General features: G+C 55.9%; 2 protein-coding genes across 6 annotated transcripts in view; one reads left to right on the top strand and one right to left on the bottom strand.

Annotated features, from left to right (window-relative positions):
• LOC101442557 (saoe class I histocompatibility antigen, A alpha chain-like) overlaps nucleotides 1–17,562 on the bottom strand; it is a 1,048,500-nt gene that overhangs the window by 241,636 nt on the left and 789,302 nt on the right. The gene's annotated exons all lie outside the window — the stretch shown is intronic.
• On the top strand, nucleotides 5,546–11,654 carry LOC101421229 (ribonuclease P protein subunit p21-like). Of its 5 annotated transcripts, none has more exons than XR_009182839.2 (6): nucleotides 5,557–5,652; nucleotides 5,726–5,826; nucleotides 6,139–6,221; nucleotides 8,387–8,512; nucleotides 8,591–9,169; nucleotides 9,829–11,654. XR_009182839.2 is itself a non-coding variant. In XM_058285489.2 (6 exons), exons 1-5 carry the CDS (start codon nucleotides 5,596–5,598, stop codon nucleotides 8,689–8,691), a joined length of 468 nt encoding a protein of 155 aa, XP_058141472.1. In that variant the 5' UTR covers nucleotides 5,557–5,595; the 3' UTR covers nucleotides 8,692–8,733; nucleotides 8,829–11,654. The 5 variants fall into 5 exon arrangements, 2 of the variants coding, with proteins under 2 accessions (XP_058141470.1, XP_058141472.1); XR_009182840.2 differs by having other exon boundaries at nucleotides 9,718–11,654; XM_058285489.2 differs by having other exon boundaries at nucleotides 8,591–8,733; nucleotides 8,829–11,654.

Genomic DNA, 17,562 nt, shown 5'->3' with positions numbered 1-17,562 from the left:
CTACCACATGGGAGGTCCGCTGTTCAAACCCAGGGCCTCCTTGACCCGTGTGGAGCTGGCCCATTCACCATGCTGATGCGCGCAGGGAGTGTCCTGCCACACAGGGGTGTCACCCATGTGGGAGAACCCCATGCGCAAGGAATGCACCCCATAAGGAGAGCCGCCCAACGCGAAAGGAAGTTCAGCCTGCCCAGAAGTGGTGCCGCACACACGGAAAGCTGAGGCAGCAACATGATGCAACAGAACCAGGCACAGATTCTGGGTGCTGCTGACAAGAATAGAAGCGGACACAGAAGAATACACAGCGAATGGACACAGGAACAGACAACTGGGGAGGGGGGGAAAGGGGAGAGAAATAAATTTTTTAAAAAAAATCTTTAAAAAAAGAGGTGGAGAGGTGAAGAATTTTCTTGTCTGTTTTTTGTTTATTATTGTTGAAATAATAAAAATGTTCTCATAATGATTGAAGTGATGAATGCACAAGTATGTGATTATACTAAATACCATCAATTGTACAATTTGGAAGAATTGTATGCTTTACTAATATGTACCAATAAAATTGTTTAAAAATTTGATTTGTCAAAAATAAATAATTTTAATCAATTAAAAACAAGAAGTATACCCAAATTTTGTTGTCTCTTCTTTCAAGCTTGGATTTAATGTTTTACTAAAAGTTCCTGAATTTGTAAATATTAAAACACTGCAACTTGCTACTGGTACAAGCCTCCTCATGTATTAACAATGAAATCAGAGTAGACGCTGGACTTCGTGGAAGCCTTAGCAGCTCCCAGCTGCAGGAGAGCTTCAGCCGGTCGCGCCACCCAGCGCGTCCTAGAGGCGAGGAGCCGCCTGGCGCCTGCAGCGACGCCGGCCACCGGCAGAGGGCGGCGCAGGCTCCTCGCCGGCTGCTCCGGCCCCGCGGGTGAAGGGCGAATCTCCCTGGAAGTTACTTTGTTAATTCCTCTCGCTGCTGTTACAGTTTCCCTCACGCTAGCGCCGACACAGAGGCACTTCGCGGCGCGGCTGCGGGCGGCACCGTCTCCTGCACGGATGGAGGCCCCCGGCGCCCCCCTGGGTCCCGGCGCCGCCTGGCTCCCAGGGCGAGCACCCGCCTCCGGCTTTCCAAGAGCGCCTCCTCCTCGGTCCTCGTCCCAGCGGCAAGTAAAACGCCGAGACCAGCACCGAGCTCCGCTTTCCCGCACGTTCCACCCCACTCTTCTTTCTTTCACTGCGCCCTCAGCCCAGCTTCTGGAAAGCACGCCTGGGGGAGCGGGGGAGCGCCGAGGTTGAGCGCCTGCTTCCCGTGTGTGAGGTCCTGGGTTCAAATGCAGTACGTCCTAAAACATTCTGCTTCACCTCCACGCCCCGCTTCATCCTCCCAGACTCCTCCTCACTCCTGACACCCGCCTCTGGTCTCACCTCTAAGGAACCCTTCCACCAAGACCTTCAGCTCTTCTTCACCTCTTGGCCCCCGCCGCGCCCTTCCTTCCTCCCGCTCGGCGTCGGCATCTCCCCTGGGCTGCCCTGTGGAGACTGTCACTCTCCTCCCCCCTGCGTGGACCCCAAATGGCCATCGCAGACGGCCCCTCCACGTGCACAGACCCCACCTCAGCAGAGGGCCCCACAACACAGCCCACCCGCTCCCGAGCCAGAAACACGGCGAGGGCGGTGGGCGGGGCTCAAGCCCGGGGGCGCCTCCCACTGGGGAGGTCCCCGTTCCGGTGCCTCCTGAAGAAGAGCAGGACAGCGAGCTGACCTGAGGAGCCAGCGGCGCGAGCTGACGCAACAAGATGAAGCCACAGAGACACAAGGAAAACGCAATGAGACACAACGAGCAGGGGACTGGAGGTGGCTCGAGTGTCTGGTGCCTCCCTCCCACTCGGGAGGTCCCGGTTTCCGTTAAATAAATCTTTAAAAATGCAAGGAAAAAGGGGTGAACTGTGACTCCCACATCAAAGCCATAGCTCCTGCGCCCGCCCTGGCCCCGTGGCCTCCTGCGCCCTACCCTGGCCCTGTCGCCTCCTGCGCCCGCCCTGGCCCCGTAGCCTCGTAAGACCAGCCCTGGCTCCATCGCTGGAGGCGTAGGAGGCAGGACGTGCTGACAGTCGCCCTCAGAGCATGTGAGGCTCCCCTGAGCTCTGGCTGGTGCAGGTTCTGGAAGGTATAGGGTTAAGTCTGTGTGCTGGCTTTGAGAAACTATGTTGCAAATTCTCAAGCAAGCAATTTATCAGCAAACTTCTGGAACTGTTCCTGGGTTGGGAGCTGCCACTCTTAGAAGTAACTTGAAACTATTTAACAAGTCCAGCCCTGAAACATCTTTCTACCAATCCATTCCTAAATAGATTCTTATTGATTCTGACACTTTCCCAGCTGGATCTGTATGTTGAATCCGGTGTATCGATGTCTTGCAATGTATAAATTATAACAATCTTATCCCTAACTTTCTGTCTCTTGACAAACGGCATTAGCTGAAGCTTCAGAATTGGACAATAGCAGAGTTAGCGAGCGATGACATCTCCAAGTAGTAGATGTTATATTATTGACTCTTGACTGCATCCTATTACATCAAAAAGAAGTTTCCAAAGTTCAATCTCCTTTGCAGAGTCTACCAAGTCATCTGTGGGGAGACGATGAGGACAGAGCCGTTCCTTAGGGAAGGAACCTGCGGTGTGTCCCTGACGCTGGGGTCCAGGGGTGGGGGGCCCCTCGGGACCCCCCTGACGACGCACCGTCCGTCTCCTTCCTCAGAGGCTGGTGGAGAGCCGCCGGCAGCAGGTGCTCCGGGAGTTTGAGGAGCTGCACCCGCGGCTGGACAAGGAGCAGCAGGTGCTGCTGTCGCGGCTGGAGGAGGAGGAGCAGGACATCCTGCAGCACCTCCGGGAGAACGCCGCCCACCTGGGGGACCAGCGCCGGGACCTGGCCCACCTGGCCGCCGAGGTGGAGGGCAAGTGCTTGCAGGCGGGCTTCGAGATGCTGAAGGGTCGCCCCGCGTGCTCAGCCCCCGGCGAGTCCCGCACGCTCCCTGGTTACCATAACTTTTAACTCCTGGAATTGGACTTACCTAATGCTAAGAAAGAAAAGAAACCTAGTTTAAAGGGTGCTTGACCTTATGTCAGTAATCTGTTCCTGTTGATATGCTTGAAATAATCTGGTCTCTTAAATAGATGCCTGGTGTTGGCAAACTGTAGGAAACACACTTTATAAAGTAGCCACCAGCCTTCCAACCTGTGAGGTTTGTCGCACCCTTCCATGAGCTGTACTGCTTGGCATTTATTCCTGTGTCCTTCCTGGTACGTCTACTGGGAAGTCCTTGGGGGGACAGAGGTTTGTGGTCTTTGTCCTCTGGGTCCCAAGGGTCCGCGAATCAGGGGTTGGCACACAGTTCTTAGTGTGCATTAGCCAGTGCCTGATGGGGGCCAGGCCACAGCGCGAAGTTGTGATGCATTCCTGCGCCGCTGGACCCGGGGGGGCGCTGAGCGCCAGGAGAGGTAGTAAGGCGTCTGAAGGCGCAGGCTCCCCGAGCCCGGTGAGCGAGGGGCTTCTGGGGCCTTTTGTGCCCAGGGTAAGGCTGCCCTAGCAGGTAGGAACCGGCGGAGGCCGGATGTGCTGGGAATGGGGAAGAGGGCGGGCTCCAGGAAGTCCATCTCCAAGGTGGGAGAGACCCCGCAGGGCTCACCTGTGCTTTCCCTGCTTTCCCAGAAGAACGTGGGGGGGGGGGGGGGGGGGATGGGCCAGGCATCTAGAGGAGAGAGAGCTGGTCCAAAGGCCTGGCCTTGAAGGTTTCTAAGCAGCCACTCCCAAGTCGTCAGCTTTGGTACCTGGCTAAATGTCCAAGCTAAAAAAGAGGGAGGACGGGGCGAAGACGCAGTGAGGAGAGGAGGGGCAGGGGCTGCTCCCTCCCAACCAGGTCACGAGAGCCCGCCCCTCGCTTGCGGGTTGCCGTCCTTCCCCCTTGGCCATCCCCCTTTTCAGAGATTGCAAATCATTTTACTATCAGGCCAAAACATGCTGCAGGTACCTGTGTTGTCAAAAGGCAGGGTAACGCATGCCACCAAACTGAAGCCACTTGTGTATTTGCAGCTGGGGTCGCCGAGGGTTCACAGACGGTGGGGACTAGACGAGCTCCCTGGGCCTTGCAGGCCCTACACCGCCACTCTCCTCTTACCTTTGTGCCTTGGCTGTGGTTCTTTGTGGCAAGATGCTCTGGTGGTTAAAAAAACAAAAACAAAAAGGAGCGGAGAAGCCACGGCTGCGGTCTGTGTTGTGTGGTCACTGGGCACCTGTCGCCTCTGCTGACCTGGGTAAGAACCGCCGGCTGCCCCAGGAGCGTGGGCCTGGGCTGCCCCTCGGGGGCCGAGGTCTAGGGTGCTGGACATCTGCGTCTTGCACGCGGGGACCCTCGTCAGACACCCTGCAGGCCCAGCCGCTGCAGGCCTCGCCCCTGGGGACGCGGGGGGCGCGCTCCCTGCCTCAGCCCGTTCCTCTGCTTCTGACCTTGGGGACTGGTAGTGACCAGCCACGAAGCAGAGGGCACCCCGGGGCGCCGAGCAGAGCAGAGCGGAGGCAGAGAGCCAGGGGAAGGGGGCGACGCTTGTCAAGGGGACGGGGTCGTTGGGGGCAGGGGCACTGAGCCGTCCGTGCTCTGCCTGGGAGGCGGCTTTTAATTTCCTGGCTGCTAAAACAAATGCCGCGCGGGGCTGGCCCACGGTTTTGAGGCTGGAAGAAGTGCAAACTGAGGGCGCCCTCGGGGCCCTGGGCAGCCTGGCCCTGCCCTTCTGGGCTCCGGCCTCCAACTCGCGCCCTGTGTGTCTGGTCTGGCCTCCAGGAGGAGGGTTGGGGCCGGCCTGGCTGAGGCGAGCCACCCCCTCCAGAGCGCCACAGGACTGCGCCCCGAGCCTGACGCGGGGGCCCCTGCAGCCGAGCAGGGAAGGGCCCTCCCTCCCAGCCTGCCGGGGTCTGGGGCGCCGGCGCCCACCCCGCTCGGGGCGCTGGCCGGGTCTTGGCTCCCCGTGCCCGCTGGGGACCCCTGCGCACAGACCTGCCCCGGGAGCCCGCCCCCCGGCCGTCGCCGCCCGCGGGTGGAGGAACGCGCGGGAAGGCAGCCGAGCCCGCGGAGGGCCAGTGGGACCGGGTTGCGGGAACCTGCTGCGGGAAAACGGTCCAGGGGGTCCGGGCGGGGCCGGGAGCGGGGCGGGGCAAGGGGCCGGGGCGGGGCGAGGGTAGAGGAGGGCCGGGGGAGGGAGGAGGGGGTCCCGGGGCAGGGCGAGGGGTCCGGGGGCGGGGCAGGGCAAAGGAGCCCGGGGCGGGGCGGAGAGGGCAGGGCAGAGCAGCGCCTGGAGACGGGCGGCGCGGGGCGGGGCTAAGGTGCCTGGTGGCGGGGCGGAGAAGGCAGGGAAGAGGGGCGGGGCGTGGCGTCGAGGGGCGTGGTGTGGCCTTGAGGGGCGGGGCGGCGAGGGGCGTGGTGTGTCTTTGAGGGGCGGGGCCATGAGGGGCGGCGAGGGGCGTGGCGTGGCCTTGAGGGGCGGGGCGCGTCGGCGAGGGGCGGGGCGCGTTGGCGAGGGGCGGGGCGCGCGCTTCCCGGCAGCCCCCGCGGCCATGGCGGCGCCGCTCCGGGACCGCGAGGCCTTGCAGAGGCTCAGCTTCCTGTACCAGGTGGGGCCGCGGCCGGGGTCCGGGCGTTCGGGGCGGGCGGGGGCGTCCGGGCTGACCCGCTCCCGCCCCGCAGGCCGCGCACTGCGTCCTGGCGCAGGACCCCGAGAGCCAGGCGCTGGCGAGGTTCTCCTGCCACACGGAGCGCGGCGTGGCCCGGCGGCTGGTGCTGCGGCGGTGAGGGCGGGGGCGGGGGTGAGGGGTCAGGGGTCAGGGGTCAGGGGGCGGAGGCGAGGGTGAGGGGTCAGGGGGCGGAGGCGAGGGTGAGGGGTGAAGGGTCAGGGGGCGGAGGCGAGGGTGAGGGGTCAGGGGTCAGGGGGCGGAGACGAGGGTGAGGGGCGGGGGGATGAGAGGGTGAGGAGCTGAGGGGGCTGGGGGGAATGACGGTGAGAGGGCTGACGGGGCCGGGGGGTGAGGGGCTGGTGGGCTGGGGGGGCTGAGGGCGCTGAAGGGGGGGCGGGGCGCCGGGACCACTGCCTCGCCCCCCAGGGACCCCTCGCTGAAGAGGACCCTCTGCCGCGGCTGCTCGTCCCTGCTGCTCCCGGGCCTGACCTGCACCCAGCGCCAGCGACGTGAGCGCCCCGGGGCTTCCCCGCGCCCCTCTGGTCAGGGTCCCCCTCTGCTCAGGGTCCCCCTCTGCTCAGGGTCCCCCTCTGGTCAGCGTCCCCTTCTGGTCAGGGTCCCCCTCTGCTCAGGGTCCCCCTCTGGTCAGCGTCCCCCTCTGGTCAGGGTCCCCCTCTGCTCAGGGTCCCCCTCTGGTCAGCGTCCCCCTCTGGTCAGGGTCCCCCTCTGGTCAGGGTCCCCCTCTGCTCAGGGTCCCCCTCTGGTCAGCGTCCCCCTCTGCTCAGGGTCGCCTCTGGTCAGCGTCCCCCTCTGCTCAGGGTCCCCCTCTGCTCAGGGTCGCCTCTGCTCAGGGTGGCCCTCTGGTCAGGGTCCCCCTCTGGTCAGGGTCGCCCTCTGCTCAGGGTCCCCCTCTGGTCAGCGTCCCTCTCTGGTCAGGGTCCCCCTCTGCTCAGGGTCGCCCTCTGCTCAGGGTCCCCCTCTGGTCAGGGTCCCCCTCTGGTCAGGGTCCCCCTCTGCACAGGGTCCCCCTCTGGTCAGCGTCCCCCTCTGCTCAGGGTCGCCTCTGGTCAGCGTCCCCCTCTGCTCAGGGTCCCCCTCTGCTCAGGGTCGCCTCTGCTCAGGGTGGCCCTCTGGTCAGGGTCCCCCTCTGCTCAGGGTCCCCCTCTGGTCAGGGTGGCCCTCTGGTCAGGGTCGCCCTCTGGTCAGGGTCCCCCTCTGGTCAGGGTCGCCCTCTGGTCAGGGTCCCCCTCTGCTCAGGGTCCCCCTCTGGTCAGCGCCCCCCTCTGTCAGCATCGCCCTCTGGTCAGGGTCGCCCTCTGCTCAGGGTCCCCCTCTGGTCAGGGTCCCCCTCTGCTCAGGGTCGCCCTCTGGTCAGGGTGCCCCTCTGGTCAGGGTCGCCCTCTGCTCAGGGTCCCCCTCTGCTCAGGGTCCCCCTCTGGTCAGGGTCCCCCTCTGCTCAGGGTCCCCCTCTGGTCAGGGTCCCCCTCTGGTCAGGGTCCCCCTCTGGTCAGCGTCCCCCTCTGCTCAGGGTCGCCCTCTGCTCAGGGTCCCCCTCTGGTCAGGGTCCCCCTCTGCTCAGGGTCCCCCTCTGGTCAGGGTCGCCCTCTGGTCAGGGTCCCCCTCTGCTCAGGGTCCCCCTCTGGTCAGCATCCCCCTCTGGTCAGGGTCGCCCTCTGGTCAGGGTCCCCCTCTGGTCAGGGCCCCCCTCTGGTCAGGGTCGCCCTCTGCTCAGGGTCCCCCTCTGGTCAGGGTCGCCCTCTGCTCAGGGTCCCCCTCTGCTCAGGGTCCCCCTCTGGTCAGCGTCCCCCTCCTCAAGGTCGCCCCTCTCGGGCAAGCCGCGTCTGCCCTTGGCTTCGTTCCTGCCTGGAGAGGAGGGGGCGAGGGGCCCCGAGAGGCCGCCCCGCGTGTCTGCCGCTGTCGGCCACTCGTTGTTCAGCCGCTCCTAAGTGTTAAGAGCAGCCGAGGGCTGAGCTGCCGCCCTTCTCCCTGAGTTTAACCGTTGATGAGACAGGCCATCGGCAGCAGCGCAGAAAGGCCCAGGGCTGGGTTTCCCAGCAGTGCTGGTGCCGCTGAGGCCGGAGGCCAAAGGGAGCGGGGGAGAGTCTAGGCCTGTGTGAGGACCCCTGGGCGAGCCGGCGGCGCTGGCCAGAAACAGGCCTTCAGGGGCTGGGGCAGGCGTGAGGCGGAGAGGAAGCTGAGGCTGCATCTGTTAAGGAGTCTGGGCTTTAAAATAAAGGGGGCAAAGATCTGATGGGATTATGCAGAGGCCTGACACCATCAAATTTCATTTAAAAGTGGGGAGAGGAGCAGAGGTGGCTCAAGCGGTTGAGCACCCACCTCCCACACGGGAGGTTCTGGTTCACTTCCAGGGCCTCCTGAAAAAAAAAACACTTTTGTGTGATCTATGTATTGTTTTTGAAAAGACAAAAAAAACCCACACATTCGAGTCAAAAGACAAACAAACCTGCAAACAAATGGGAAAACTAGGTCGGGGAGCCCGTATGGCTCCATGGTTGAGCACCGGCTTCCCACATAGAAGTCGGGGTCAATCCCGGGCCCAGCTCCTAAGGAATAATGAGTTGGGGGAGGGGCAGGATTCCTCACTGAAACAGTGGGGCAGGCCTGGGTGCAGGGCCCTCCTCTGCTCAGCGGCGCTCTCTCCCCTCCTTCCCAGGCCGCAGAGGCCAGCGCTGGACGGTGCAGACCTGCCTGACGTGCGGGCGCAGCCAGCGCTTCCTCAACGACCCCGGGCACCTGCTGTGGGGAGACCGGCCTGAGGCCCAGCTGGGCGGCCAGGCGGGTGAGAGGCCGCGGGCGCAGGGCGGGAGCTGCCGGGGCCGCGGCTGCGCGGGCTTCTGACGGCTGCTCTGCTCCTCAGGCCCCGCAGCCCCTCAGCCCCCGCCGCCCGCGGCGCCCCCCAGTCGAGACCCCCGTCCTGAGGAGCAGGAAGCCCCGCCTCGGAGTCCCAGGCAGCAGTGACGGCCCGTCTTCCACCAAGTGAAGCTGGACCCGGCTCGCTTTGTGTGACGCCTTCTGTGGGGCTGGGGGCCTGGAGCTCCCGTTCCTGTTTCTGTCCCTGTTTCTCTCCCTTGACTTGATTCCTGTCCTCCCACCAGGCAGGGACATCCTGATGTCTGTAGCCCACTGGCCCCTCCACGCAGCCCCGGTCTCCAGGACTCAGGGTCCACTGTCCCATTTGGAACTCAGGGTCCAGAATTGTCTGCAAGGTCTGAGCCTCTTGGGGCGTTCATGTGGGTCGCCCTGACCCCTGGCTGCACCCCACAGAGAGCTGCTGATTTTAAAGGAGGGGCTGTGAAGACGGGGCTCTGCTCCTCCAGGCCAGTCTCAGCGTTTTCTCCAAAACATTCTGAAGGAAATGGTGCAAACCTGAAGTGACCAAGTCAGAGAAAGGGCACTGGCAGATGGTACACAAGTGTGCACCACAGGCGAACTTAAGGTTGTTTTATTTTTCTCCCCTTTTCCCCCATTGGTTGCTCTTTGTGTCCACTTGCTGTGTTTTCTTCTGTGTCCACTTGCATTCTTGTCGTGAGGGAATAGGAAACTGTGCCGCTTTTTTTTGTTGTTGCGTCATCTTGCTGCGTCAGCTCTCCGTGTGTGCAGTGGCACTCCTGGGGGGGGGGTGCTGTGCTTTTTGGCGGCTCTCCTTGTGGGGTGCACTCCTTGCGTGTGGGGCTCCCCTACGCGAGGGATGCCCCCGCGGGTCACAGCACTCCTTGTGCGCGGCAGCACTGCGCGTGGGCCAGCTCACCACATGGGTCAGGAGGCCCTGGGGGTCTAAACCCTGCACCCTCCGTATGGTAGGCGGACGCTCTACTGGGTGAGCCACAACCGCTTCCCTCTTCCCTTTCTCTTTTAAATCCCATGATGCAGTTGTCTGTTGCATAAAAATCACTTCCAATGTGGCTTAAAACAAGGATTTGGGACTTCCTGCTGCTCTGTGGGGGGATTCTGACAGGGCCTGACTCGTGCTGCTCTGTCCCGCAGCAGCTGCTCGCTCACCGCCTCCCATGGAGCCTTGCCGCGCGGCTGGCGTGGAGGTTCCACAGCGCAGCAGTCTCAGGGAGGGTGGGCTTACGTGGCTTCTGGCTCCCACAGAGCATTCGGAGGACAAGCTGCAGTGCCCGTCCCACTCGTTAGTGTCCCCTGGGCACGCGGGGAGAGGCTACGACGGCATGGACACAGGGCCACTGACACAAAACTACTGCGCCTTGACTTGGCCTGCCCCGGACTCCCTTGTGTGGAAAGTAAACACTGCACATGACTGAGCATCTGCAAGTGGCCTCTGCTGGCTTACTTCTGGGACAGGCTCACCTGCGTGACCATGGAGCCAGCAGGTGACTGTCTCCGAGGTGGCCTCTGCTGGCTTGCTCTGGGACAGGCTCACCTGCCTGACCACGGAGCCAACAAACACCTTGCCTGGAAGTGCCCCTCCTGCCATGTGGCCCTTCGCGCTGCAGCTCGTGTCCTCCTCCTGCGTCCCTCTTCTGCTAGCTGAGCGTGTCAGCTTCCTGCTCTGCGTCTGGCTCTCGGCTGAGTCTGCTGTGAGCACAGCTGTGGCTGAGTGTGTCCACGGGGGGCAGCAGTGGTGAACTTTGAGTTGTGAGTCCTTGGCTCAGTCATGAAGCGACTCCTCCCTCTCCGGGAGACCGTGGGAATCACCGCGTTCGCTGAGAGGCAGCTGGACGAGCCTGCAGTGTGGTCACCTGGACTTGAACGTCAGGACACGTTCCTCGCGCTCTGACCCTGCGCTCCCCCAGAGCTCCATCCCGTTTACTCACTGTGCCTTGGCAGTTGTCAACACACGCAAAAGCAGATTTCCTGTGCCCAGGACAAAAAGAAACCAAGTCCCTAGTATCCAGCTTTCTCTAGTTTCTCTCCCACATGTGGTGTCCCAGGTTCTGTTCCCAGTGCCTCCTAAAAAGAAGACGAGCACACAACAAACACACAGCAAATGCAAACGAGGGGGTAAGGAGAACTAATTTTTTTTAATGGCAGATTATGAACAAAAGAAATAAATTATAATTCTTGTTTTTTTTCACTGCATGTAGTTGAAATCATCAAATGAGGTAATGTATGTGGAAGAACCTTGAAAATTGGTAATTAGGTTATTTTCATAGTGTAATCATAATATTTTGGGAAAAATAATGAGCAGCAAAAATATAAGAAAAGACAGGTCCTGGATATCAGAGAATCTGAGTTATTGTCCAACAATATGTATTTGTAAAATGAGGCAGTTTGATAATATTCTTTTCCTAAAGTTTCTTCCAACTCTGGGGACCAACAGATGTAGGTATCCAGTTTTGCCATGAAATGTCAACGACCCAGGTTTCTTCCAGACCTCAGCTGTCACTCCATAAATACATTCTGAGCGTCTGCCCTGGGGCATGGCCTTGCTCGGGCACAAGAGGTATGCAGCGGTGGACACAAGCTCTGGGGGAGACGAGGAAAAAACAGTGTACAACCAATAGCCTATGTCATATATGAGGCTAAATAGTCTGGGGAAAAGAGGGGTGCAGGAGCCTGTGGGGAGTGGATTACAATTTGAAATAGAGCAGTGAGGTAAGCCACCCAAGAAGGTGCTTTCTCCATACCCAGAGGTGAGCTCCACAGGCGCTTCCCTGCCTGCAGGTGAGCTCCACAGGTGCTTCCCTACAGGCTCCTCCGTGTCCAGCTGAAGTGTTTGGGGAGGTGAGCTTCCCTCTTCATGGCAGGCAGTGGCTCTGCCTCCACCAAGGCTCCTAAGTGTGGAATTCCCTGATGTGGGAGGAAGTCCAGGTGCTGTGGGATGGGCATGGAGGGTGGAAAGTGAGGACAGATGGCGATTCCTGGAGCCAGGGTCAGCCTGGAACTTTATCTGGTACACTGATGGCACTCGGGTTTGTTGGATAAGTGGGTGACTAATAAATGACATATTGACTCATTTCCTTATAGTTTATTGGCTCCACCTTTTGTCTCTGTCAGTTCATCTTCACGAATAAGTAGAGAGCGTTGCTGGATGGATAAGTCATTTTTGAAAACACCTCTCCCTGTCTTTTTGTCAGAGTAGGATTAAAAACCCCAGGTCTCTAAGACTTGAGAGGATCAGTGTGCACTGGCATTTCATAGAACTTTTATGTTTCCTTGTCCATGCACATATTTCTGTGGAGAGGAGCCATCAACTTTTTCATTTCTCTGTGACCCCATTAGAGTCTAATTCACCCCCCAGGTTTAGACACTGCGCTACTCCAAGTTGGTCAGGAGCAGCTGGTCAGCAAACTTCAGCAGACCCATGGACATGATGTAAACGCTCCTCCATTGCTTGTGTTTCTCCACTCTGGGGCATGATAAGGTAGAGGCTCCTTGTTGCTCTCAGGCTCAGTTTCCATCTGGATCTCACTGTGGCTGGTAAACGGTCCACAGAGCAGCGCTGGCCCCTGACCATGCTGAGAAGTGCTGGTGGAGATGGACCGTGTTCCCGCGCTTACCCTGGTGTCCAGTGCCAGGAAGGAGTTAATGGGTAGTTAAGGGGATTCCATTTTCAGCAATATGGGGGGTGCACTTTTAAGGCTTTATCTTCCACTGAAGAGAACTGAAAATAACAGGTAAAATCATCCATGTGGAATCTAAGCTCCCTCTTGATCTAGAGGTGGAGTGGACATCACCATCCCAGGGTCCACAGAATGGAGGATAAAATATGGATAATGGTGGGCTTACTGATATTCTACTATGAAACTATTGTGACTAGTAATAGAAGAAATTGTAGCATTGATGTGGAGAAAGTGACCACAGTAGCTGCTGAGGGCAGGGAGAGGGAAGAAGACATGTAATATGGGGGCATTTTTGGGACTTTGAGTTGCCTCGAATGTGATGCAGGGTCAGATGCTGGACTTTATATATCCTGCCATAGCCTACCGAATGTACTGGCAGAGAGTGTGAACTACAGGGCAAACTATTTATTATCCACGTGGTGCAGCCGTGCTCCAGAATGTGTTCACTGAGTGTGATGAGCGTGCCACAGTGATGGGAGAGGTTGTTGGTGTGGGAAGAGTGGGGCGGGGGTCAGGTGGGGGGTATATGGGTACCTCATATTTTTTAATGTAACTTTTTTTGGTTGTGTATATATTTTTTAAAACCACAATTTACAAAAATGATAGGATGGGGTGGGGAGATCAGGAATGGGGTATATGGGAACTTTTTATGTTTATGGGTTTTTTATGTTTTTTAATGTAATGTTCTTTGTGATCTATTAGCTTTAATTTAAAAAGTAAAAAAAACCAATAAAAACAACAACAAAGAATATGTAAAATATAAGAGGATCCAATTCATATTAAAGAAAAAGAGAATGATCGCTTAGACTAAAACATCCACATGGAAAGCCTTCTAGAAAGAAAAGATGCTTTCATCCCGAGGGCATTTGTCAAATCTGAAAATCGTATCTTTGGTTTCTTGCCTCACACGCTGAAGTAGACAGGAGCTGATACCAAACCTTGTACTTATGGGAGTGAAGTAGCAGTCAGTCCACCACCCTGGAAATCTAGGAACCCAAAGGTTCATAGCCTCAGAGTAAGGGAGGAACAAAAGAAATCTGTCTCTTCCCCCAAAGAAGAGTGATCTGAGGAAACGTGCCTTTTAGCCAATGGGGGGGGGGGGGCGGCTGAGTGGTGGGAAGGGGGAAGCAAGTGTTGCTGAGGAATTGTAACCACCAGCCAGCCCTCCTGTGGTTTGTTGTCCAGATGTGCCTCACCTGTGGAACAAAGTAACTTCAAGCCATGGATTTAGCCTGTAATATCATGGATTGGTGGTGATCTGAAAATTGGAAGAAGGAACCAAGAGCTTTTAGAGAAGTCCATATTTAACCTCTGTGTGAAAGATTTGAAATGATTTCACAAGGAAGATGTGCAGCTCATAGCAAGAAATAGATGAATGAAATAGAAAAAAATCAACACGATCAAGACTCGGAAAGAAGAGATAAAAGAGAGGCTCAGAAAGCTTCAACATTGCAATTATGAGATGTAGAGCATAACATAATCCTAATAATTTTGTGTAAAGAAGAAAATGCTTGGCTTGAAAATTCCTGCAGAACATGGAAAACTAAAAATGACCTAGCTGTTCCGTGAAGGAAAAAAATATACTTCTCAGAGGTTAAAAGTATAACATTGAATTAGATATTTGCTTTGGAATTCTGCTCTGGATCATGATGTAGAAATGGCAACCTGCCAGAAATAGCTTCAAATTCAGATAAATATAAGAAACAACGTTTTTCAGGCATGGAGAACAGATACAGCAAGGATTTATGGTTGCTGAGATGAGGATGATGAAAGAGATGAGTTCTACAGTTGTCCAAAGCAAACAGGAAATGAGAAAGATAAGAACAAACATCAGTAAGATAGAACATGGAGAAAAAGAATGAGACTAAAAGGTTGCTTCATAGGGGAATATCAATACATCTTATAAACCATGGCTAGACCAAGATTAAAAAGACACAATTTACCAATATCAGGACTGAAAGAAAGGATATCTGAACAGACTCCTTAGAAAGTAAAAGGAGAAGGAAATATGCCAAGAAGTTTTCCAACCTAGATGAAATGAAAAGTTTCCTTGAAAACACAAAGTACAAATGAACAAACAGGAAATTTTGTTCATCCCTTTATCAATTATAGAACTTGAATTAGTATTTGAAACCCTTCGCATAGAATAAACTCCAAGCCCAGAAGGTCTCATTGCTGAATTGTATCAAACACATAATGAAAAATAGTATCATTTCTACACAAACCCTCTTACATATTAAAGGAGGAAGAATTCCCAATTCCTGTATGAGTCCAGCGTTACCCTCATTCAAAACCAGGCAAAGACATCACAAGGAAAGAGAAGTCAAGAACACTGTCCCTCATGATCCTGGGCTTAAAAATCCAAACAAAATGTGAGGGAGCAAACCAAATGTAAAACTCCATAAACAGTATTATAGATCATGCCTAATTGGACTAGCTGGGAACACAAAGGTGGTTTAATATTTGCAAATTATCACAGTTCTCCAAATTAATAGAATGAGGCACAGGCACCATGTCACCATTACTGCAGACCCAGAAAAAGCATTTGCCAAAATGCAACACCTTTTGAGACAAAATGTCTCAGGAAACTAGGAATAGAAAGCAGATTCCTCTAGAGGATCCAGGCATCAATGAAAGTCTGTGCTAACATCATACTCAATGATGACAGGCTAAATGCTTTCTTCCTAAGATGAACTACTTAGAGAGGTCCACTAACAATATATTTTTAAGTGAAATAAAGAACAATTTATAATGCTAAATATCACAATGCACAATTAATATTTTACATCTTTTTAAAAATCTTACATTTGGTGTATTTTCCCCCAACCCATACTAATTTTCAAAATATATTTTTGCTACAGATATTGTGAACTTTCAAAACAATCATATAGATGTGTAGATTTCCCATACAACTCCATACCCTGGTGGAACATTTGTTACTGATTATGAGATAATATCATCAGATTGTTGCCATCAATCAAGGTCCTTACCATACATTTGGCACACTTTTTCCATACACCTCCATTATCAACACAGTACAGCTTTGGCATTGATGCAAGAATATTATAGTATTTGCTGTTAACTACAGTCTATAGGTCACACCAATTGTAGTTTTCCCATGCTTCTCCGTGTTTCCATCACCCTGCAATAGTGATGTACATCTGCTCTAGCTCACAGAAGGACTCTCTTGCATTTGTACCCTTAACCACATTTCTCCTCCACCTCTGGGTTCACTGTGTTACTCAGTCCCTACATAATTCTTTAGCTTTCTTTCCACTGACATTTACTCCCCCAGACTACCTTTTTCAGCCACAATCCCATTTATTTTTTTTGTCTTTACTCATTTTTAAAATATTATATTAAAAAAATATGAGGTCCTCATACACCCCCCCACCCCCCTCACCCCACTACTCCCCCCATAGCGACACTCCCCTCCATCATCATGACACATCCACTGCACTTGGCGAATACATCTCTGAGCATCGCCACACCTCAATGTCAATGGTCCACACCACAGCCCACACTCTCCCATGTTCCATCCAGTGGGCCATGGGCCAAAATGTCTGGTAATTGTCCCTGCAACACCACCCAGGACTGCGGCGGCTTGCTCGGTTGGTAGAGGTGGGGTCTGGCTGCGGACGAGGGGTCGGTCCAGCTCTGGACGAGGGGTTGGTCCCGCTTGGGATGAGGGGTCCGTCCCGCTTGGGACAAGGGGTCGGTCCCGCTTGGGATGAGGGGTCGGTCTCACAAGGGGTTGCGCGGTTTGGCTGACGGGGTCGCCCGGCGAAGCTGGCGACGAAGGGGTCGCCTGGAGAAGCAGGCGACGAAGGGGTCGCCCGGAGAAGCAGGCGACGAACTGGGGACAAGGGAGGCCAGGCCCTTGTCGGGGGCTCTCAGGACTGGAGGGCGCATGGCAGAAGAACTACCGCGGAGACAAGGTAAACACGCAAGTCCACTTTATTGAGGGAGAGGCAACAGTTTTATAGGGGCTGGGGAAGGCTGATTGGTCGAAGCCACGCCCTGTTCTGATTGGTTGCCGGCGAAAGGTCAGTGGGCGGTACTGGATGGGGGAGGGGTGGTGGTTAGGGATTGGCTGTCGCTGTTGCTGGGGGAAGGGGCAGGGTTTAGGGATTGGTGGCTGCTGTTGCTGGGGTGGAGGGCAGACTTGAGTTTCCCGCCCACGCCTGGCTGTTGCTGCTGTCGGGGGAGGGAAAAGGGCAGACTGGATTTTTCCGCCCACGCCTGGCTGTTGCTGCTGTCGGGGGAGGGGAAAAGGGCAGACTGGAATTTTCCACCCTGCGCCTGCGCAGGGAGAAGGAAGAAGAAGGGTGCCGCCCCACAGGCATCGTGTGGCACCATCCGGGAGGAGGGGCGGCCGTGGAAGCATGGCTGCCGAGAAGGGGAGACCCGAGGGCACTCTGCGCCCATGCCGAGCTTCCTTCAGGGGTGGCGGTGGGCCCGACCAACCACCCTATTATGGGGGCAGCGGAATTAGGCCTACCACGGCCGCTCCCCTTGCCAGGCCAGCAAACCACACTTCAGCCCAAGGGGTGACCGCACAGGACAACTCCAAGTCCCAAAAACGCCCCCACATCTCATCTCCTCCTCCCATTCCCCACACCCAGCAGCCACTGTGGCCACTTTCTCCACACCAATGCCACAATTTCTTCAATTATTAATCACAATAGTTCATGAATAGAATATCAGTAAGTCCACTCTAATCCATAGTCTATTCCTCCATCCTGTGGACCTTGGATTGGTTTGTCCATTCCACATCTATGTCAAGAGGGGGCTTAGATTCCACATGGATGCTGGATGCAATCCTCCTGCTTTTAGTTGTAGGCACTCTTGGCTCCATGGTGTGGTGGTTGGCCTTCTTCAACTCCATGTTAACTGAGTGGGGTAAGTCCAATAAACCAGAGTGTAGGAGCTGAAGTCTGTTGAGGCTCAGGGCCTGGCTATCATGTGGTCAGTTCAGAGATTCAGATCCCCTGGGTATATATTAAACCCCAGCACCAACTACAATTCTGGTAAAGTAATAGGAGAAGGTTGTGAAAAAAGATCACATCTGCTCAAATGTGGCCACTCTCACAGCCAAACTCAGCGTGTAGATGTGATGCATTCCCCCCAGCGTGGGACACGACACCCGGGGATGAGCCTCCCTGGCACCGAGGGATCACTACCACATACCAGCTGAAGAAGCAACTAGAAAATGACCTTGAATTAAAGATTCAATGCGGAACAGCAGAATATACCTGTCTACATATAATAACATGACTTCGGGAAGCGGTTTGACCTAATG

This window comes from Dasypus novemcinctus, chromosome 22 (genome assembly GCF_030445035.2).
Source record: "Dasypus novemcinctus isolate mDasNov1 chromosome 22, mDasNov1.1.hap2, whole genome shotgun sequence".
NCBI classification, from domain to species: Eukaryota; Metazoa; Chordata; class Mammalia; order Cingulata; family Dasypodidae; genus Dasypus; species Dasypus novemcinctus.
The sequence above is the reverse complement of the archived record's forward strand: the minus strand, read 5'-3'. Positions and strand labels throughout refer to the sequence as shown.

What these genes read in the sequence shown, in the direction of transcription:
- LOC101421229 (XM_058285487.2), top strand. Translation starts at nt 5,596, where the DNA reads ATGGCGGCGCCGCTCCGGGACCGCGAGGCCTTGCAGAGGCTCAGCTTC. An exon ending in GGCTCAGCTTCCTGTACCAG is followed by an intron (nt 5,653 to 5,725) that starts GTGGGGCCGCGG and finishes CCCGCCCCGCAG; the next exon opens with GCCGCGCACTGCGTCCTGGC. An exon ending in GGCTTCCCCGCGCCCCTCTG is followed by an intron (nt 6,255 to 8,386) that starts GTCAGGGTCCCC and finishes CCTCCTTCCCAG; the next exon opens with GCCGCAGAGGCCAGCGCTGG.